Source organism: Channa argus, chromosome 7, assembly GCF_033026475.1.
Source record: "Channa argus isolate prfri chromosome 7, Channa argus male v1.0, whole genome shotgun sequence".
NCBI classification, from domain to species: domain Eukaryota; kingdom Metazoa; phylum Chordata; class Actinopteri; order Anabantiformes; family Channidae; genus Channa; species Channa argus.
This window is the reverse complement of record NC_090203.1, coordinates 7,822,493-7,845,436: the sequence shown is the minus strand read 5'-3', so window position 1 is coordinate 7,845,436 and position 22,944 is coordinate 7,822,493. Positions and strand designations below refer to the sequence as shown.

At 39.3% G+C, this 22,944-nt stretch overlaps 1 protein-coding gene across 9 annotated transcripts in view; it reads right to left on the bottom strand.

Annotated features, from left to right (window-relative positions):
• Positions 1 to 1,846: 1,846 nt before the first annotated feature.
• The window catches only part of map7d1a (MAP7 domain containing 1a), a 32,689-nt gene continuing 11,591 nt past the window's right edge, over positions 1,847 to 22,944 (bottom strand). For 2 of the 9 annotated variants that reach the window (XM_067510582.1, XM_067510591.1), the window contains exons 2-19: positions 21,995 to 22,195; positions 19,460 to 19,528; positions 18,799 to 18,819; positions 15,752 to 15,915; positions 15,405 to 15,516; positions 13,203 to 13,307; positions 11,763 to 11,918; positions 11,540 to 11,685; positions 10,897 to 11,027; positions 9,993 to 10,231; positions 8,777 to 9,056; positions 8,296 to 8,476; positions 7,380 to 7,484; positions 6,067 to 6,117; positions 5,936 to 5,984; positions 4,929 to 5,010; positions 4,350 to 4,585; positions 1,847 to 2,786 (exon numbers count right to left, since the gene is read on the bottom strand). In XM_067510582.1, coding sequence (XP_067366683.1) covers positions 2,776 to 2,786; positions 4,350 to 4,585; positions 4,929 to 5,010; positions 5,936 to 5,984; positions 6,067 to 6,117; positions 7,380 to 7,484; positions 8,296 to 8,476; positions 8,777 to 9,056; positions 9,993 to 10,231; positions 10,897 to 11,027; positions 11,540 to 11,685; positions 11,763 to 11,918; positions 13,203 to 13,307; positions 15,405 to 15,516; positions 15,752 to 15,915; positions 18,799 to 18,819; positions 19,460 to 19,528; positions 21,995 to 22,195 — 2,339 coding nt within the window. In that variant the 3' untranslated portion in view covers positions 1,847 to 2,775. The remainder of the gene's footprint in view (positions 2,787 to 4,349; positions 4,586 to 4,928; positions 5,011 to 5,935; positions 5,985 to 6,066; positions 6,118 to 7,379; positions 7,485 to 8,295; positions 8,477 to 8,776; positions 9,057 to 9,992; positions 10,232 to 10,896; positions 11,028 to 11,539; positions 11,686 to 11,762; positions 11,919 to 13,202; positions 13,308 to 15,404; positions 15,517 to 15,751; positions 15,916 to 18,798; positions 18,820 to 19,459; positions 19,529 to 21,994; positions 22,196 to 22,944) is intronic. The other 7 variants (XM_067510584.1, XM_067510585.1, XM_067510590.1 and 4 more) reach the window with 7 other exon arrangements.

Genomic DNA, 22,944 nt, shown 5'->3' with positions numbered 1-22,944 from the left:
ACAGTTGGCTGGCTGGCTGCATATTTAAAGCTTTAACACAAAGCAAAAAATAATAAAGTACATTAACAAGAAGCTATTTGTCCTCAGCCAGTGAGTGGAGTAAGAATAGAGTCATAGTGACCCATTGGCGCACTTGTGGGCTGAGATAATACACCCATCAACCAAAGGGACATGAACACTGGGGGTAGCTCCCTTCCTGCCAGCTGGGCTATTCCGAATGACCGTTAATACCTTAACGGGCAGAAAGCCCCTTTTTATTTAACGAAAAGCTCGTGGCTTTTGGTTCACCCTCGGCTTTATCAAGTTCTACATTTTTTTTCCCACCCCTCATTCTGTAGAAATTTATTCAGAAACTTGGCACCACTCCCCCTGTAACTGTGCACTCCCTCGCTGACACCTCCCTAAAAATAGTACCCACTAATCTTCAAGTCCCTGCTGAGAAGTACTACATGTTACCAGGGACTGACTAGCAGATCAAATTTTGACTTTGAGCGAGTGATTTTCTTTTTTTAATAAAATGACGTATTTATAACATAGACATTTAGATTTGTACTCTGCAATTGCAATGTTGCAATTTTTTTTTTAATCAAACTTAAGAGCAGGCACGAATCCAGACAAATTCAACATGTCCACTCCATGCTGAGGTGCTGCACCCTCTGGTGGGGCTGATGAATACAGCTTTTAACAGCACACTCTTTGTGTAACTGCAGTAGCAACACATTAATAAGATCACGTTGTCTAACTTATACTTATGTTGTAGGGCTTCACATCTTACTCAAGGAAGCTTGAGAAGCCAAATGTTTTGTTAAAAGCAAAACAGCATTTAGGCAGCTGTGCAGACATAACTTGGAAATGAAGTTGGCGTTTCAACAAAAGCTTGGTTTGTCAGAAAGTGGCTGATCATTTGTACAAACCAAAGCATTGTAAGATTAACAGTTTCCAATTAGTGTCATGTTTGTGAGCATTTTTAAAAAAAATTACTTTTTTTTTTTTTTTTTTTTTTACTTAAAAGTTGTCTCATGCATGCAGCACGATGGGTCTTGGCCTTTTCGATCAGTTTCCTTTTGTTTAGAAACAATTTAAATGTAAATCTCTAAAAGCTTGGTAGTTGAGTTTGCATGCATTTCTCAGACTTTTGCACATGCCGTTGCACTGGACTACATCAGATCAGATCTACTGTAGTGTAACCCACTGGGATGTAGGGAGCCGTCTGTGCCTCACAGGTTCTATTTCATAAGAGGGCTATAAGTCATTTAAATCACATACTGTAAGTTTTACATGATGATCGGTGTGGCATGTCTTAGCATTTGGAAGAAGGGGACATTAATCATATTATAGGGCCCTTCAGCTGCCTAGAATGCTGCCAGGCTTCGCATTGGGCACCAGGATATAGTGAAAAGGGGGGGCCAACAGATGCAGCGGCATGTACCCCCCATAGGGATTTTGTAAAAGGAGACCCAAACTGAAGTGGGCCACTGAGCCAACTTGCATGCTTTGAACATCAGCTGTAGGACCCTCTGGTACTACCTCTAAATCTGTTCCCCTGTGGTTAGCGTGCAGTCCATTTTTCACAGCTTTCAGTGGGAATGGGTATTTCCCCTGGAAAGTCAAAATACTACTGAGCCCCAGCAGTAAACGAGTAGAACAAACTAAAAAACGTTTCCAAATTGCGAAATTAATAACAAATGATCGATTTCTATGCCTGTTTCAGATTAATGAACCAGAGACTGTTTAACTCGGAGATTCAACTCTGAATTCAGAACATGTGTCGTTTTCTCTTCTCCTAAATGATTCCTAAATGCATCAAATCCTTATTTAATCAGGGCAAATCGATGATGAAACCACAGATTGGACAGCTTGTCTTTAATAAGACTTAAAGATTCTCCCACATCAATATGTATTTATAGCATTTACACACACCAGCATTCCAATCAATACATATCAGTCCATGGAATCTCAATTCAAATGCGCAAAAATAGAGTCATGCTTACATGTGTGAAAACTGGGGGTAAATCCCAATTTACAAGGATTTGACCTTAGATAACCTCCAGTTTCGTAACGGTGAAGGTTGTACCCTCCTTAATACATCCAGTTCTGCATACAATCAATCATAGTTGAGTTTTGCCTATGAACAGAAAGTATGTTTACACACAGAAGCCATTGCATGTCAAGTTTTAAAATTTTCCAAATCTTTTAAATGAACTTCACAGAAAAAAAAAACCTGTTACAAGTAGCTTTTTACAAATCAGGATGTTTAAGATCTGGGTTTTATTTAGAAGGCCTAATCACACAGAGTAGTATAAAACGACTCCCTTTCAACTTTAATCTACACACTGTCCTCCTTTTACACGCTAAGTTCATTTACATTATTCACAAAAAATGTACCCAGTCTTTTAAATTCCTCTCAGTTAAATAACTAAAGAACAAGGACAACATTTATTTTTTAGCTTATCATAATAATTACTCATCTGTACTGTAATGTACAAAGGATGATGCTGTTGAGTATTAAGGTGCATGGAAATCAGTGCCCCAAAGATCCTTACGAACATTTACACTGTTGCACCAGTGATGCATGCAGCAACACCTTTTATCTTGCTTTGTCTTTAGCGTTGTGTCATCTTCTGTGGCCTGCTTTGTCTTAGGAGAGAAGTGTGTTTGCTTTGAGGAGCTTAGGGAGTTGTTGATTGGCACAGGTCACGAGGTTCACCCCCGTGTGAGCGTTGGCAGGGTCTGGCAAAGTTGGTGGTCTAAGGCGACGAGCATGTCAACACTGGCTCACAGCACCTCTGATGGAGACAGTGCAAAGGGATAAGGGTCATAAAGAGCAGCAGCCATACAACGTTAATCATCACATGCTAACTGGCAAAACCAGTGTCCAGTTGTAGCCAAACAAAAGCGTCGACCTGATAACGATGGTCTGAAAACCTCTTGACCCAGTGACAATACTAATGCAAAAAGACCCTGAACAAGTTGCAGGAGGCATGAATCCATAAATCCCCGTCTTGTTTACGTAAGGGAAATGAGATGGCAGTGAGAGTCAAGTGGAGGACATTTTATAGTCAAATGCAGCAGAGAGCTATAAATGAAACAAGCCCTGATTGATATTATCACTGAATAATTTGACTGACAACACCACATGTTAGGGTTATACTCAATAGCATTAACATTCAAATAAACCCTCAAAGTATGAATCATAAAAATTGGCCTCAGTCTAGCATATTATTACCGATTATAGCCCTCAGCCTAAGTTCTGCCAGCTCAAGTGTCCCGATTTACAAGAATGAAAGTGAGAAGAGAGAATGTACTTTTTATAGGACTGGGTTAATAGTAAGAGGTGCTATGAAGATGATGGAGAAAATACTAATTAAAATATTATGTAATGAAGGCATTAGGGCCAGCAAAGGTCCTCTTTGTTTTAAACAGTATTTATGACCGCTGACTTGTCTTCAGGCTAAAAGGTGAAGGTTAAGATCTGGGAGGAATGGAGGAGTAGGTTGCCGCTGACGTTGCTGTTAGGACTGAGTTGATTAAGGGGGGATACAGTGCTTAATTGCATTGGAGTCCTGTTTCTAACCCCTGGCAGCAAAGCTATGTGGATAGGGTCTCCTCCTCGCCTCGGTCATTCTTGGAATTCCTCACTGGGTGCAAGCTCAAGTCAGTGGGGCTGCTGCATAAAAGCTGTCATCAGTATAAAGATACCCTGCTTCTCTACACTATTTCTTCCTTATCCCACCTCCACCCCTTTGAAAGTGTAAGTGGAGTCCCCATGCTGCACCATCTTCTCTTCTGGGTGTACAGACCTGCACGTAAGATGAAATCGAGGTTCAGGAAAATAGCACTGACCATGGTACCTCGTACTGGAGCCTTTTTGTGGGTAATGTTAACTTGGCCAGGTCTAAAGCCAGCTCAGTGCATATGAGGACACAAGATAGTAAAAAATAAGTCATGACACTGTCTGCAAAACAATAAATCCATTAATAACCAGTTCTCAGATATTTGGCTTCTAACATAAAGCAGACTGCCTCTAATTGGGTTTCTTGGATTGTAGTCATTTATAAACAAGTAAACATGATTTTGTAAATTTCTTATGGCGAGTGACCAATGTTTCTCTAGATCACACTAATAGTGTTATAATCGTACCTATTCCCCACTTCGGTGGTTCACTTTGAGTTTTAGAATCAGGGATCAGATCAGAAGTTCCTGACTGAACATTTTATCATAGCCAAGTTGGTGTGCTTATTTTTCATATTTCTTTTATATTTTCATTGTTCATTTAAGCTTTCTTTAGGTATTCACATGATATAGAGTGATTTCTCACGTGTGCTGTAAATTAGTTTGTAACTCTGTACCTGCTACATGCTGAGGCTTCAGTGGCCCTGCCTTTTTCATGAAGGACTCCTCACTTTCAAAAGAGAGGATTGGCTCAGTGGCCAAGCTAGTCTCAGAATTATCCTGTGCTCCATTAGTGGTGTTGCCATGATTGGTGAGATGAATGACATCTTCAAAGTGGGCAGCATCTCCTTTAGTGGACACACCGTTTTCATGTCTCACTGGCTGGATCCCATTGACCAGCTGGATGTGGGGGCTGGTGGAGAGATACAGAGTATGGTTGTACTTACGATGGCTCAGAATGACTCATACAAGAAATGTGTCATTCCATTGCTATGCAATTGCACTAGTCTTTTAAAATCTACCCCAAAAAGCATGTTCAAAGAGTAAACATTTCAAGAAACAAAACCATTCTCCCACTATTGCAATTGTTTATTGTGGACCCAAACTGTGTGGCTCCTAGTGTTTTCCATTTACAACATTGCAAACCTCCAACAGACTTGATTAATAGTCAACTCCCGGCTTAGTTTTCTGGCACACAGGGTTTATACGGTTCACTGTGGTCTTGCATCAGCATGAGAGCAAAGAAATGGTTTTACCTTTCTTTCGCATTGGTTTGTCCGTTTTCTGTCGTCTTATGGTGCAAATTGACCTCTGGCTTTCGTTGGTAGTCATCAGGCCCTGAAAGAAACAAAGTACAACCGCAATTAATGCAGTACTAACCATATTCTTTAGCTGTGTCAGCCTAACATTTTCCCGAAGCACCCGTTTTGTGTAGTCAAATCCCCCTATTACTCAGCTCTACCGAGGACATATCTGTGGTTGAGACAGATCTCCACACCCCTGAGGAGAATGGAGGCAGACCTCTGACTACATCAGTGGCTGGCTAATGTCTTCCTGCGTTGGCTAACCTTGCCATAAACACCATATGTCTCTGATCACATTGATCCCCTTCATCTTCCTCATCTACTGTATGTGATGTGGGTATGTGTGTATAGCTGTGTTAAGAAAGGACTTATTCCAAGAGTGGTAAGGAGAATAGATGTGAGTCAGAGCTGTGTAACGTCACATCCATCCTCATTTTATTAGTTGTGTCAGAAGTAAATGTTTGATAACTGCTGAAGGGTGTTGACAAGAGCCCACTCTTCCTCTCTACTCCCTCAGTCCCAAGGCTTGGACCACAAGCAAGCACACATGGGTCTTATTGTGTAGAAAACAACTCAAATTGCAGCTGTGCAGGATATGAGACAGAGATATATTCTAATAACCTCTCTATACTAGATGCTGCAGTGGGAAATGGAGTTACATAGTAAACTAAATATGCGTGACCTTTTTTAACATAAAGCATATGAAGTTGTATGTATTCGGGTAGTTCATGTTGATTTGCTAATTAAAGCTGAAAGAGTTAGAAATCCACTTCTGGGATTTCTGGAAAACAATCACAGAGCAAATCCCTTGCCAGATAGCACATTAATGGCAGACCACTAAGGCCAGTTAGCCAAAATGACTCCTGGAGATTAAAGGCTTGTGGTGGGTAAGGAATTTCCTCCATCACTTGAGAATATTGTGTTAAGACAGACTACTACAGACCAAATCTTCTCCTTACCTTTGGTGCTCTCTGCCTCTTTGTCATTGACGTGGGACTTTGTCTCTTTCTGTAGAGATGGGAGATAATGTCATTCATTTTTATTGAAAAGGCAAGTTCTGTCTTGTTCTCGATTAAAACTGCAAACATACCTTGTCGCCTCCATCTGCCTTGCGTGTCCTCTTCATGATCTCTTCCAGACGCTGAGAAAAGAAGACAATGGATGAACAGGAAGACCAAGAAGAACACACTCACAACAAAATGTCCATAAGGGATCCTAATGTTAAGGGATTCCCATTTCCTATGCATTTGTGCTATGATGGCAAATAGCTCTGTTTGACTTTGTTAAAAACGGAGTTAGGTTTAGTGGATTACATGAGCCCACACACTTTGTTGGCCTGCTTTGCTGAAACCAGAGGTTTCACATTTCACTCATTGCTTCTCCAACAGTGTAAATTGTTTTCCTGTCTCTTTTGTCCAGGCCCTTATAACTGAGGCACTTATGTCTCCAGGTGTAGGGCTGTGTCAATAATGATGAAGCGGCACTTGTGTATTCAGCTGGAACGATAGCGTAGGATGGGTGAACAGTGGACAGTAGGATAGAGGAAAGAGGATAAGAATATGCTGCCATAAAATACAAACCACTCTGTCTGGCTAATTTGCATGCACAGAAGGCAGAGATTTGAAACAAGATGCGACCTTCGTTTGAGGACACGGCTAGTCTAAAACAGCTCGACCATAACTGCAGCTGCCACTCATAAAAGTGAAGCATTTTTAAGATTCAAGGTTATTCATGGACGGCTCCGATGCTCATGGCTTTGGCATCAAGTTTGGCTTCAAACCCTTTGCCTCAGGACTAAAGATTCCCGTTTGTCTAAAACTGCTTCCCACCTGTGTTTGCTGACCACTTTTTTGGTTGAGGTAGTAACAGGGGTAGGCCAGTCTTTTTTGTCCTCAGGGAGGAGGATATCCTGACTGTGTGGGCTAATTCAGTAAAAAAACAGGCATGGGCTGTACGAATAAATAAGAACTTTTAACATATGGAGAGAAGATGGGGCACGAGACAGACAGACTCTGGGTTATAGATCTGCACAAATCCACACACGGATGACCGGCACAGTAATCTCTCCTTTAATAGTGTATATAGCTTGCTTCTCTCTGTCTCTCTCTGCAGACCACAGAATGAACGCAATTTAATACCTTGACTAAAGATAGAGCCTATTGTTAATTGAATACAGAATGTATTTTGTATTACTCATGTGCAGTAACCGAGCAGGGTCCGTCAGTATTTCCAAATTAAAAAATTGCAGACATTATTTTAAGGAACACTTATTTCTACACTGTAAATGTATAGGACCAGATTTCTATTTTTTAATATTATTTAAAATAGAAATTAGTTCAAAACGGAAATTCTGACTGAATGAAAGAACAATGACAGGAGGATAGAGATGTTGCCCTGCCCTACCCTTTTCCTCTCCAGCCTCTCCTGCTCCTCCTTCTGGAAATGTTTCTCCCTTTCGAGACGCTGCTTCTCTGCCTCCTCCCGGGCTTTAGCTTCAGCCTCTTCTTTCTGAAATACACACAGACAAGAAACCAACCACAATTTTAATGCTGGAGAAAAATCTCCAGCCAAAATGACATGCCTTTGCATAACAAGGGTGTGGTGGTTCCCTGCAATTATTGTTTACTACCACAAAAGGGATTTTTTTTTCTGTACCTTGGAGCCAAAAAGATCTATTTTCAACATTTACAGCCTCATGAGGACCATTTAAAGCAAAATACGCAAAATAAGCCTTTGCATAATTATACTGGATCATATTTAACCACAAATGCCATGTCTGTGAAAGACCACAAGGGGGTGACAATGTATAAGAGCTGAATAACAGACCATTTGCAGACATAAGACGCCAGTCTTACAGGTCTACATGGCAAACAAATACTATAAAAGCCACATTTCATGATTCACTGACAATCTATCAACCATCCATCCTTCTCTGCTTCTCCCTGGCAACATCAACAAACACAGGAAAAGTCAATAATGCTTGAAGGTTATCTGATGAAATGGTTCGTTTGTTGTAGTTACTGGCTCCTTAGTTTGGATTAATATTTGCCTTAAAGACAACAGCATCACACTGACGTAAAAAAATATGGGATTGTGTTTTATATCAAGCCTGTTATCTAATGAGGTCAGACACTGCAAAAGTGACATTTAAAGAGGCAACAAATTGGCTGTTTGCTGAAATGAAAAAAGTTGCTTTGTAGTGTGATGATGCTGTAAAGTGTGTGTGTTGCCTGTCACTCTATTTGAAATGTCTTTTAAACCCTTACTCATCTAGTCCGGTACAGTAAAACTCTCTGCTCTGAGTTGACAGTCACTACACCTGTTTCTGCAGGCGTAGGTTCTCCTCCTGCTCAGCTTTTGCTCTCTCCTGAGCCTCTTTCTCCTCCTGCAGACGCTGGGCTTCATCTCTCTCCCTCTGCTCCTCGGCCATGGCCCGGCTTTCCTCATCCCTGCGTTGCCTCTCTTCGGCCTCCCTTGCTATTCGCTCGTCTCGCAAGATCCTAAATTGGTTAAGCATAAGACTAAGCTTAAGCCCTTGCCACAGAATCATGTGTCAAACACTTTATAATGTAAATGATTCTACTAACAGGACATTTGCTCAGCTTTACAGTATCTCTGCAAAGTTGAAATTAAACAAAGAAAAGGAAACAATGTGCAAACGAAAGATCACATTAGTTTCACTGAGCATTTTTAATTAGTGTTAGTGATGTGTTTTTTAATAATTACGAAACACGTCCTGCCACGGTCATCACTGTGCTAACCCACTCTTTGTGTTTTGAGGCATATAAAATCCTTCTGACCTCTCCTTCTCCTCCTGTTCACGCCGCTCCTGCTCCTCCCTCTCCCTTTGCTCTCGGGCCTGTCTGCGTTTCTCTGCCAGGATGCGAGCAGCCTCCTCTGGGTCATTGGTGCCTGCCATGGGCTTGGCTGATGGAGAGGGTGCAGGTGATACAGCAGGGACAGAAGGAGCTGAGTGGACCCCCTCAGGTGAGGAGGAACTGGCTGTGGTTGTTACTGGTGTGCTTGACACATGTGCTGAGGATGCTAAGGATACTGTAATGGCAGGAACCACTGGGGAACCTAAAACAAGAAAATATATTGTGAAAGGAAAGTCAACATGCATTAGCCAATCTTCAATAAAACTATTTGTTTACCATTAATGACCTATAGATCAGTATTATTAAGGCAAACAGTTTTTTTTGCTTTCACATGCACAGTGAAACATTCGCTACTCAGCAACTGATGACTGTAAACAGCTGCAGCCTCAGCCTAAGAACTTGATAATTACGTAATTATGGCTGATTACTGCAGCCTCTTAGTGCTGTGTGTCAGAAGACAGACCATGAAGTAAGTTTGTGTGTGTGTGTGTCCGTCCCCCTCAATATGCTCACTTTGTTTTCATGCCTAATTAAGACTGATGGTAATCTTTACCCACTGCTCGTTGAAAAATTCAGATTTTCCAGAAGCTGATTCACTTTTTCCATTAGATTGTTTAATGTCGCAGGAAGAGATAGAGCCAAACAGTGAGGAAAGCTGCGGTTTTATAACAAAATAATAAAAATAAGTATGACTCAACCCAAATGTTCTGCACAGTATGATTGCACAATATGACAGTTGGTGAAAGTAGTAACCATCTGCAGTATGTCAATCACTGCAGCATTACTCCACAATAATAGTAAAAGTAAAAAGGCCAATTTTTGCTTTAGCTTTTCAGGGCCACTTCTCGTGTTCCTTATCAGTATGTAGATATAAATGTGTGGTCTAATTAAAACCTTTAGTCAACTAACCAGAGGAGTAAGTACATTTACCAAAGTACTTTTACTTTTACTAGAGTGTTGAGTTAGGGACAAACTCAACGACGACAACTAAAGAAAACTGAGACGCATTCTGGATTAAGGCAGTAAGTGGCTGTTAAGTTTAACTTACTGGGGAAAAGGAATTTAGCTGTTTTAATTTACTATTAATATGACTGATATTTGAGCATTTACCACTATTATCCATTTCTTTTGCACTCACCCTTTCTCTCCTCAGGGGTGGCAGGCCTTTGAGGCTCCTTCACTCTCTCAAGGGGGACAGGGGAGGAGGTTCGGTGGTCAAACTTGGCGGGGGTCCTAGCTCTCTTGGGCCGACCTTTAGGGGTTGACGGGCTTCCACGTGTTGATGGAGGCTTGGGGGAGGCAGCAGGGCTGGGAGATGCAGTTCTGTTCTTAGGTGTGGCTGGAGATGACGGTCGTTGTCTTGCTAAAGGACTGGGACTAGAATACATAAGAAAAATGTTACGCTGATACAAAATGTCAACTGTTTCATCCTGAACTTTTCACAGTATTCTGTTAGAAGTGAACTGAAATATTGGTTTGAATCGAATTTGCTGATTTAACCGTAATTCCACAAACAGGTTTACAGCAGACAAAGACACCCTTGAAATGCATTATCTGTCAGCATCCTAGCAGTTCTTAAAGAGCAAACATCCATTATGCTAAAGACATTTTAGGGCTTATTACACTTTATGAGCATATTCAATCAGGGTCACCTTAATATAAGGGAGGAAATCATTTAAATTATTTTCAGCACTGATTTTAATGTAATGTAGAAAATCCAAGGTCATATCTTCAGATGTCCTGTTTTATACAATCATCCTTAAAATTGATAAATATTGAATTCTACTTAAATAACTGACAAATTGTCTTAATTCAAGATTAAAATATTTCAATAAATAAATTCAATGGTGCTGACAGTTTTTTTTTCTTAAGTTTGGTTTGACTAACAAAATTAGATGAGGGACTGATGGTTATTATGAACAATCATGAGGTTGCTCTTCTGTTTAGATTAAAGTACATTTTTCATATGCAAAGGATAAAGAGTTTTTCCTAGTTTGTAAATTATGAAGTGCAATTAGAACTGTATAAATAAACTGTTTTACCTTGGATCTGGTCTGTGTCTCATAATAGGTAGAGACTGTCTCTTCTTGAGCACCTTCTCCTTAGTGAGTGCAATTTTCTCCTTTTCATTCTCTCGTTCTTTGTCTCTCTTTCCTTTCTTGTTTTTATCAATCTGAAAAAAACGAAACAAAAAAAAGTGTAAACACAAATTCAATTCTATGAATTGACCAATTATATAATATCAATTACAAAGACAGTACATAATGCTATATATTATTAAACATAAACAAGCTACCCATTGTTGCTCGTTTTATACCTCACTTGTATATTGCTTTGGATAGAAGCATTTCCCCCCATGACTAAATGTAAATGTATAAAATAAAAAATTTAAGCAAGGATCATGTTTTGCTTTATAGACCGCTAGAGAAACTATTGCTAACACTGTTAAAATTTCGTTCAGGGTTAGATGAATAATAAACCCACTTGCAAAAACAAGATCCCCTGTTATAGTTTTAATAGCATTTTAACTACATGCTTATTCTGGAAAAGGGCTTACTTATGAGTCTCTAGACATAAAATGCTTTTCCCTTCATCCCCTATTGCAACTTCCTGAAGACTATGACTTCACTTGGCTGTGAGCAGAAAATATGCTCCACACATTAAGAGCTAATTAGGAAGACATACAGGCGTAGAGTTCCGTCTGTGTTGACGCTGGGTGATGTCAGGTGTGCTGGAGGTCACTCTCCAGCGGTCAGAGCAGCGGTGGTGGGGCTGGTGAGCGCACAAAGTGAGGGGACTGGCCGAGGTCGAACGAGGGCACAGATGAGTGTCTGAGGAGAGGGTGGAGTACTATTAAAGATTGCCAGCATTCACACAGCAGTGTAAGCATTTACTGTGACACATTTACCTAAACTATGGTCACTGTTTTTTTCCAACTTACGACCATCTTTGCCATTGCTGAGAACACTGGCAGCACTGCGGCTTCTGGCAAGGAAAGACAGTGTCGGTGTCATGAGCCGGTCAACTATACTGCTCTCCCATGGAGACAGGGCAAGGCTACGTGCTGCAAGTAGGGAAAGAAAAAAAACAAACATTTGCCTTAAAAGACTAGTCCATGTCTTAAATGGATGTCCTCGGTTGAACAAGTTTTTAGGATATCAGCCCGAAACCACAGTTGAAGTATTGGTAGAACCTGGACACATTTTAAAATGTCCTTTATTACCAAATTAGAGCGCAAAATATAAAGTCTAAACTTTTTACACCAAAGAGAAATGAAAGGAAACAGCTTCTTGGATTCTGGATCATAAGTAACAATGTCTACAAGCCATAAGGACCCAATCAAATACACCAATCCCAATAAGACAGCAAAGTGCCAGAAAAGGAAATATATGAGAGGAAGAAGGAGAAAAATAAACTTAGTAAGTGTAACAGATATATACTTGGCATGTATGTGTACACAGAGAGACAAAAAGAGTGAGTTATTTGAAAGGCTCATCTAGAGACTGAGTCAGTTATTTATAACCACAGCTTGTCAGTATTTATTTGGGGGAGAAACTTTCTTCTTCAGCTGTAAGCTGTAAGACAAGAAAGATGTTATACTGAATGAACAGTGTGTGTAATTGGCTAGAGAGTAGAGCATGGGGATATATTGTTACCCATCTATTTTTATGGGGGGGGGGGGGGGGGGGGGGGGAATATATTGTCTCCTGAAAAATGCTGACTCACTCACTAATTTGCCTTTTTTCAAACTCAGAAGTTTCTCCGTCTTTGCAGGAGTACACCATGACCTACTTCTTTTTGGACCGATAAGAGAACTGCCCTTATTTTAAGCATAAACAAATTCTGCTCTAAATACATATGTAGGTTATAAATTTGTTCTATTGAAAACAAAAAACAAAACACATTTAAGACAGACAAGTCAGCCCACATCCAGGATGTTGTGATGAAAATGAGCACAAAATGATTCATTTCTCTGTGCAAACAAACCAGAAATGAAATGGCCATTACCACACAATGAACCAACCAAAGGGTAGTTAAACAGAACAGAACATGTACACTGTACATAACGCATAGTAAAATATGAACATGCAGAGCATGTCAAACAAAACGCCGAGCCAAAATCTGGAGAGTAAAAACAAAAAAAGAACTCAGTGGTTTTGGAAGATGGAAATGGGTCAGCTGTCAACCATCAAGAACAGGAGAGAGGGACTGTAAACAAAATGGGAAGAGGTAACTGAAAAAAAAAAAAAATTAGAGGACAATGACAGACGTGTTTGGAGATATGGGCAGTGGGCAGAGTCATGGACACATTTAAGGAGTGGGGCGGGCATTCCAGATGCTGCCTTACTTCTGCTGGGGGAGTTCCAGAGCGTGGCGGAGGACTTGGAGAGTCGCTTGTTTATAACAGAGTCCACATGTTTGGGCAGGTTGACCGTTGACACAGAGCATCCGCCTAAAAAGCCAAAACAGCGCCACACAGATATTCATACAGGTTTGAGAGGAAGAGGGCGAACTTCTGTGGCGCCATGCTACAAACATACTTACTGTAAAGGCAAGTAAAATAACAAATATGTAAGGAGAGCAAATACCAATGACAATTTATTTGTAATGCCCTTGTGTATAACAATCACTGCTTTACAGTACACACACAACCACAAACACACAGGCAGGCATCTATGGCAGAGGACAGTCTTTCAAACATCATTTATCAAAGGTTAACTTCGCCAAAATTATACAACAAACTTTATACTGTAGTAATGTTAAAACATTAAACATGGACATATATCCAGGAAACATATTTCATATTTTAAATGCAAGTCTTTAATGCAGTATGCATACTAAATTCAATTTAATTCAAGAGAAATAAACCATTTTAGTTGTGATTTGGGGGAAATTACCCTTTACAACTGATTTTGCACAAGTTTATGTCTATGCCAACAACTCCAATGCAAAAAGATCAGTTAAATACCCAACAAAAGAACCATTACAAAACGTCCAAACACAAACTTGTTTAACAAAGAAAGACGGCTAGAAGTGATGGAACAAGTGATGGAAAGCAACTTCTGGGAAACGTATACACATTTCCTGGTTGATGATGTGAACTGGAACAGTATCTTGAATCTGTGAAATCACCCATGTGCAACACTTGCATCATTTCCCAGGTTTGTATATCCCTCTAATACACTGCAATCATATAAACACTCTTTCCTAAAATGACGTCAGACCTGAATCAGAGTATAATACAGTAATGGAAGCACTAAAAACAGGCAGAGCATGAATGTCATTTAAATAGACAAGTCTGGTAGATGAAAGAGGCCAGAAGGCCTATTTCAGAGCATTTCCCTTTGCCATTCTAATGCAGGCCATTTACACTCGTTTACTTTAATCGTGACAATCAGACCATTTCCTTCTCCTATAGACAACAGACTGGTTAGGAAAGGAAAGCATGAAGATGTGATTGTCAATAATTCTTTGGGTATATGGCAGAGGTGATTACATGGCAAAAGATGAACCTATATACTCTTAAGACTTAGTTTAGAACTGTCACTCTGTGCCACCTTAACTGAAACCTCTAACACATTTCTACAGGTGGAATAAAATCAGATTGTGGATTATCAAGACATTTAGTAATTCACATAAACATTCAACTTTGCTGCTCTTTACTGCAACTGTTGCAATGAAGCAGATGAATAAATCTTCACTTTTTATGATCAATACAGTCGGATGATGATGATGGACTGATGACCTTAAGTAATGTTTCACATGCAAACAGTCTGCAAGGACAGAACTGCACTGGCTAATGCAGAGAATATTGCTGTGTTAAGATGGAGGAGTGTAATTGATGGTGGATGAACACACCAGATTAAAAATAAAAAAAATGAGTGTGCTTTCTATATCAGTTTGGCAGCTTTTCCAGCACCATGTCAACAGTGAGCATTAAACACAAACACTTAATTTATCTATTTGGGGATTAGAAAGCAGACAACAAAATTAATGTAGGCATCACCTGAAAAAGATGATATGGATGATATGCACTAATTTCAGGCTGCAATGCCTTTACCTTAAGGATTCACCAAAAAAATAATACAAATAAAAAACTTTTTTAAAAACTTTTTTTTAAAATTTATCAAGCAAAAATGCCAAACCTTTTTAGGTTTAATGAATAAAACTTAATCACAATTGACATTGATCCCTTACAACTGATAGGCAAGATAGGCATATCAGGTCAAAGAAAAATGAGAGCATGTAAGGACATTAGCTTTAGCCGGTCATTCACTGACAAAGAAAGTAGCGTCAGTCATGCTTTTGATTTAAATGGCATTTTTTCAGTGAATAGCAGATGGATTTTCTTATTGTGGGCTCCTTGTGCTAGTGTCACTCAAAACTCAGTTATGACAAATAACAACCTCAACATACAAACTATAGCCAGTAAAAGTGATCACACATTGCACTGTATTCACCAATCCAATTTGCATCTACTGCCTTCAATTACCTAAATGAGGTACGTGTGATTTTATGACGCGTAACCAGGTAGGATCAGTGTACTCACCCTCTTTCTGGCTGGAGTTCTGGTTTAGCGCACCAGCCCAGGACCATCTTTGCTGGCGGATTTCTGCCCATGTCTTCTTTGTTGACCTGTGGATGGCAGCCTCATAGCGTTCCTGGACAGGGCACAGAAGAAAACAGTCATTTAAAATGTATAACAAAAACAAATGTGCAAGTTTAGTGCTTAGGGAGTCGGCTCTTCAGCTGAAAAGCACCTGCCTGGCTGGTCTTTGAGGAATACCCTAATTTCTTTCTTCTGCAACTGCCCCTGTTCAGCTCCCACTACAGTGAAGTGGGCATTAGCATTCCCCCTAGAATTAATTAATGTAGAGTGTTGTACGCCCAACATACTTTGTTCTTCTCCAGTTTCTGCTTCTGCCTCTCCTCCAGTGCGGTTCGCCGTTTTTCTGCCTTGATCCGCTGTTGCTCAAGCTTTCTGCGGCGCTCCTCCAGCTGCTGCTCCCTCAGCTGCCGTGCTTTCTCCTCCTTCTCCAGCCACTGGGTTTTTTTGGAAGCTAAGATGGGACAAAAGACATGGTAAGGAATGAGACTTTTACAAAAGAGCCCTGGTCAAAAGATCCCTTTTTTCATCCCCATCTTTTTAAATACAGATAGTACAAATCCATTTCAAAGATTCCCATGACAGGTTTTGTCTTGAAAGAACAACATGATACCTGTTAAAAGTCATTATTTGACAAGAAAAACATCTTATGACAGGTCAGCAATTTGAGGCAAAATACAGCTGTAAGCTTAAGGCAAAAAGATTAAAGCCACACCAATGTTTACTTCACACCTAAAGCGGTCTTTGAAAAGAACACTTTTGTGTTTGGAAAAATAAATTAAATTCCTTGACTTTCTTTGCAGAATGCTATGTTAGACCAATACAGCCTTTCTGAAGTGACACTTTTATACCACACTAATTGGATCAAGTTTGCATGTCACCTCCAATAAATCACACACTTTGAAATTGAAATTGTCTCCTTGTGCCTGAGCTATTCAAAGAGAACATAAAAGGAGTTGTTTGCAGCTGCCTTTCTCTCTGTGTGTGTGTGTGTGTGTGTGTGTGTGTGTGTGTGTGTGTACACAACTTGCCATATTTCTTCAAACTACAAAGTAAAACCTCCATGGAGAATCAGGCAAATGCTCAGTTCTCTAAGGCAATTGATGCAACAAAAGCAACTGGTGGTGGGCTGGAGGCTAGAGGGGTTAATATTTATTGTGAGGCAAACAGTTCAAGAAGGAAATTAAGTTTTACTGAGGTACTGCTTGCCAACCTTGCGGCAAAGAAAATATCTGCTGCAGTGCTTATCTCAGCTCATCACAGCTCAATGGCCTTGATTTGAAAGATCTTGCCCTTCTAGTGCTACAAAGCTCTAGAGCTTGGTGCTGTATATAAAGTGCATTGGAAACAGCTTTTTCATTCAGCCATTGCACTGTGATGAAAACAGAAGGAGAAGGAAACTGCTGCAGCTGCCATCAAGTTAAATGTTTAAGGCTGTAAGACAGATTAGTTTTCCACATCCATAGCATCTAGTCACGTATTTATTGTAAACGAAACCGTGCACATACCATGTTTAAGCAATTAAAAAAAGTGACCATATATAATATTCACCCATTAAATATCTGAATTTAAATAATTTTGCAAAAGTGTTTGGCAATGGTTTTCCAGACCGTTGCCCAACAATGGTAATACCTAACCAGACAGGCCCTATTTGCAAGAAGGATAATGCAGAGGAGAGATCATGAACTAATTATAAATCCTGGTACAAGAAGTATTTATACCCGGCCAAGAGAAAAGCATCAGTGCAGTCACTAACAATTCCCTGATGTGAGTCTTTCAAAGCTTTAACTAAACATAACAAGGAACCACTGAGACACAAGTTGTAATATGTAGATAAGATTTTCTTTTAATCACACTGTTACTTATTACTGAATTACAGATATAACAGGGTTTGGTTGGTCATCTAAGTCTTCCTGGCTAAGATCTCTTTTAAGTTGATATTGTAAACACAAGATTTGGCAGGATCTGATCTTTTATCCAAGTTCGACAGAGCATTAGATCAGACTCATGCCATCTGGCATGCCCCAGTTATCGTGCAATTAGACTGATCCATGCTATGACGTGTGTCATCTTACTGCTGTCGAACACACACTTGGATTAGACTAAAGGCATTACTGAAAGAAAAACAACTAGTTTAAAGAAATGTGAGATGATAAATGTTACAATTATGAATTTATTCTGCATTTATTCCACAAATCCATTTGTTAAATATAAAAAATGTTTCCAGATCTTTAAGCTCTAATGAGGGCAAAGTGGTATATTTTATAGTCTGCTTTTCTCTAACTCCAAGTTAATAAATATACCATCTATACATTTCCAATGCATAAAGCCTGTTTTTCTTTCTGTTTTTATATATTTTATAAATTTTATATATATGCAAGCTCAGATAAACAGTATCATTCTATTCTTTATCACAACAAGTGCACACTAGTTAACGTATTTTCCTATTTCAGAAAATTGTGAACTATGTGGTTTCTGTTTCACAGCCAAGATATATTTGGGTTCAAGTGCCTCAAAAACCTCAAATGTTTGCTTTAGGATGGTAATCATAGTGGTTCTGTGGAAAGTGGTTTAAAAACATTATCTTTTAAATACAAAATCCACATTGTTCCACAGTGTCTGCAGTTCAAGACACGTGGATGGACAAAGGTCAAACTTGGGGCATGACACATGCTCTTCTAATTGAACTGTAGGTCAGCCACTTAGCCCTGTTTAAAAACCAGAATTTATTTACACAAAAATGATTGGTAACATAATCAGTCTATGGCTACATGAATTTATGTGAAAGACACAATGATGACATTCAGACCGTTAAAAAGAACGATCAGATGAAATTTATATGACAAGAACAAATAGGAAACAACCATGATTTTTAAACAAGGAACATGAGATTAGGTGAATGAAACACTAGGGCTGGACAATACGACCAATACTCAATATTGTACTTAATGCACGTTTCTTTATAATAGCAAAATTGACCTTTGAATCACTATTTCAATATGTGCTCATTTATTAAAACAATAGTCCCCAATTATCAATGATTTCACTTTATTGGAAAACATAAAGGGATGTGGTCCAAGCATATTGTGAATAGATGCTGTCATGTACTGGTTCTTTTTTGAGGACATATTTTAAAAACCAGAACTACGTTTCCAACTCCTAATTTCAATATTGAAATGTCTGAGGTATTGCCCAGCTCAAATCAAAACTACTCAATTTCAATAAGTTAAGACGTTCAAACTAAGAAGAAAATAAAATAATAAACAATAATAATCTGAAATGGTCCTCATAGTCACCATCACCACCACCACCACATAAACATAGGTGAGTGACTTACCTTGTAACTTGCTGAGCTCTTCTGCAGGAGGAAAGGGTGAGAGAGAAGACAGAGGCATCTGTCAATCATGCAAAGCAGTGCACGACCAGCATGTATTTGCGTGACAACAGCCATGTGTTAAACAAAAGTATAATAGACCATGAGCAGGGACATGTTGTATCAGCTGTCACACAGCTGTGGCATTCATTGCAAACTTGTGGCATCAAACAAAGAGCATCTGTATAAGTTGGGATAAATCATAGGAAATGGTGTTTGGGACCATGCAAGAAATTTTAAGTCACAGAGAGAGATTCATCACACTGCAAAAAGCTACATAGTCACAAATCGTTAATTGTTGATTTTTTGGTCAATGTAGGGAATATCTGATTTAATTCAAATTGTATAAAAACAGATTTTACTGCCGAGGTGAGCTAGAGCAATGTTAAAGAAAACTAAATACAGTAAGCATGCATTTTGACGTAGTAGGAGTAATATGCAAAACATGAACATGCTCATATTTGGTAAAATGGTGTCTTGGTTCATGCACATGCCACCTGCAGCATACAGTCAGCCCTTAACAACACAACCCACAAATGGAACCTCTTTCACCCCAACACTAGAGGGTGCTCTCTCTCTCTGTGTGTGTAAAGGGCTTCTCCTTCCACACTTTGGCTCAACTTACCCAGATATTTTGCTTTTTCTTCTCTTCTTTCCTTAGCAAGCTTCTGCCTTTCCTCTGACTTCATGATATCTGAAATGAGAATGGAGGGTGAAAAGAGAAAAACGGGGAGACGATGTGTGAATGAGGTGTCATATTCCATGTCCAGTCCATTCAGCCTTTAGTCACAAAACATTTCATTTATTGTTTCTTGTAAATAAGTTAACTTTATCCCTGTGAAACTTTTACTTTTATTTAAGAATGAGATTCATGACATACTTCCACATAAATGAAAAATTAAGATCGAAAGGTTCTTACTAAGAGCTAAATTAAAGCCCATTTGTTGAACTCAGTTTAGCTAGAATCATTCCTTGATGAGGACTTGTTAAGCAAAGAATATTTAACACAATTAAGTACATTTACACAGCTCTACAGACAGAAAAGAACAGTGCATTTCTTATAATTTTTCCATCTATATTTTTGACACAAAGTTTTAGGAATTGTACCCACACAGGTAAATAAACAAATACATGACTGTTTTTATTCACTGTTGCTAAATAAGCACATTAATGTGCTTATTTTAAAAAATTTTAAATGCCAGAAAATCAAGGAAAAGCATGCCACAAAACAATGACAGGAAACTGGCAATGTTGATACACAAGAACACTCGGCTGAAGCTGATGTGTAATATATTTCCTATATTAATGAAAAGCCCAAAAGACCAATGTTTGAACGAAATTCTGAAAGGATGCCAATCTTTCCTATATAAAATCTGCAGCTCATGGGAGGCGCAATAAATCTCCTCTGCCATCTGGGTGTGGGTGTAGGTTTGACTACGATATGTTTTGACTACTGGGGTGCACGTACATATATCTCTTCTCTCTGTGACATCTCCAGTGTCTGCACACACAACATTCTTTCCAAATACCTCAGTGGAACCACTCAGTGAAAAAGCCAAGAGGGAGAGCAGTGAAAGCAAACACTGAGCCATTTCAAGAATTTAAACCGCATTACAGCATTAGCTGCCGCTTCTCCCTGGGAAAAGATGGCATTCTGATGTCCCAATGTTACACTTTTCCTATGTGAGTTTTGTAAATATTATTCTAATTAACCTGTTTTACAGCTGAAATTATAATCAGTTCTTTGATACTTCATATAGAATACATTTCAGTGTGGACCCACTATATTTAGAGGACTAGAAAGCACACATTGACAGTCTTGTAAGGTGCTGCTGTTTGCAACTCACCAACATGTTGATTATGCACATACACTCTGGCATCTAACTGAAATATCAGCTGTATGTAATTTTTTGGCTCAACACTGGGGAACAATTGGAGCAGTGCAAAGTATACTGTCTAGTGGTGCAGCCACCATGGACACAGAATGGGTAACAAAAATGATACTACCCTTTCCAACAAATCTTACTCAAACCTAAGTCACAACAGTAGGATAATCCTCATACAATCACCACAAGAAGAAAATCACAGCATTTTCAGAAAAATGCTAATGATATAAAATAAAATATGTCTGAGAAGCCTATAACTAGAAGAGGCAACTGAACTACAAGCTTCAGGATTTAATTTTACTAATTAAGTAGCTGCAGAGTGCTTTTCATCTTCACCCCTCTGGGTAGTGCAAAGCCTCACAAGTAATGAGCTTTAAAGAACAAGTGGAATAGGAACTTGAAGGACAAAGGGAGGTGTGGGTCATTTTTGGAATCGAGACACTTGGCAGTTAATATATTTGTCTAAAACAGGCTAGCCTTTGGCAAATACATAAATAATACTATAAACTGATATGATTGATTTGGCAAAATATTATCACTAAGTATCTAACTGACTTTATTGTTATAGTTTCTGGATCATCACTTAACACTAACACAATAAAGACCATGAATGGATTAATAAAGAATTAGGGAGAGAGGGGAAAAAGCAGGTTACACTCCAAAACCCTCAAATGTGTTCTTTAGAGTTTGCATGTCCTGTTAGTCAGTCAGTACACCGAGCTCAAGTGGTGGCTTTGTGGAAGTAACAGTGATGCTGTAAATGCTCTTTATGGCATAATTAGCTAAAATAAGAAAAAAAAAGAAAAAAAAAAGGAAAGAGATTCTTATTCATGTTCATTTTACCTCCTCTCCATTGTCAGTGATTAGCAAAAGCTTTCCTTGAGATGAGTTTGTTGTGAATTGGAGCTATATAAATAAAGTTGAAAGTTTCAACTTCCAAATAAAGCTAATTTGTCCAAAATTAACCAGGATATTTTCCTGACTAATATAATTTTGCATACAATTTTCAAACCCAAACCTGAGGTTCTTCCACAGGAACTTCAGTTCAATGCATGTTTCAACTCCTCAAGCAGCTATCTTGGGTTTAGCTTCTTATCTGAAAGCATGTGGCCACGGTTACTTCGATACTGGAGCATTGCTTGCCTTGAGAGGGCTGACCTAACTCCATCAGGGTGCGGACGTAATAACACCAGATCATAGAACTGCATTAAACCAGGCAACATTCAGGTTTCTATATAAGGAATATCTAAACAGTAAAACTGCTGTTCCTTTACCTCGTTTCAACCTCTGAACAGGTGATGCAGGTGATCCAGGTGATCGAGGGATGAAATCCGATTTTGTGGGGGTAGTGAGTCTCCGATCTGTATTCTTCTTAGCTGGAGACTCAGTTCTTTGGGTGTTGTCAGACTTCGGGGGGCTGCTTTCCCCCTCTGGGTCAGGCCTCACGAGGTTCGTTTTCTGATCTGAGTGAGGAGCTGGTTGAATAGAAAGACAAGGTGAAAAACAGGTGGTGAAATTAGAAGGTAAAAGGTCTGAGAAGCCCAGATATGGTACTCAACTAGTTGTTCTTCATTCCATTCATTAGTGCAGATGACGTGATCTTCCTCTAGGTTTCAAGTCTTCTCTTCTAATTCTATATACCCCATTTCTAGTGTGCAAAGCTGATGTACAGACAGACTGTTCGGAGCAAACGGCTTGACTCTCTGGCAAAGCAAAATGCAGTAATTGCATCATATTTACAGAAACTAGCCATTTATTTCTTTAAAAACCATTCTCTAGCAGCTCAGTCACCTGCACTAACATAAAAAAAAAAACAAAAAAAACAAACAACAATAGCTGGGCTGGTTTGTTAGGACAGTAGCTCTATGACTCACATTTGGCAGCCTGCTGAACTTGAATCTCCTACTCAAACATTAGTTTGCCCAGGCTTTGACGGCCAAACAAAGACCCTCATGGGAGAGACACTTGGCTTTGTCAATTCAGCACTGTACCCCTGAGCTCACTCTGCAACCATGTAGGAACACAGTTCTTTCTGCATAGTCTCTGAAGGTAAACACTGGGGCAACATGCTGTAAATTATTCAGACTTTGGCTAAAAACAACACAGACAGTAGGGGGCTGTCACACTGAAGCACTGAGTGCACTGAAGATTTACTATACAAATGCTGTGCTATTCAACAGTTTGCAAAGAAGGGAGAGTACCAATAAAGAGCATAACTAATGTC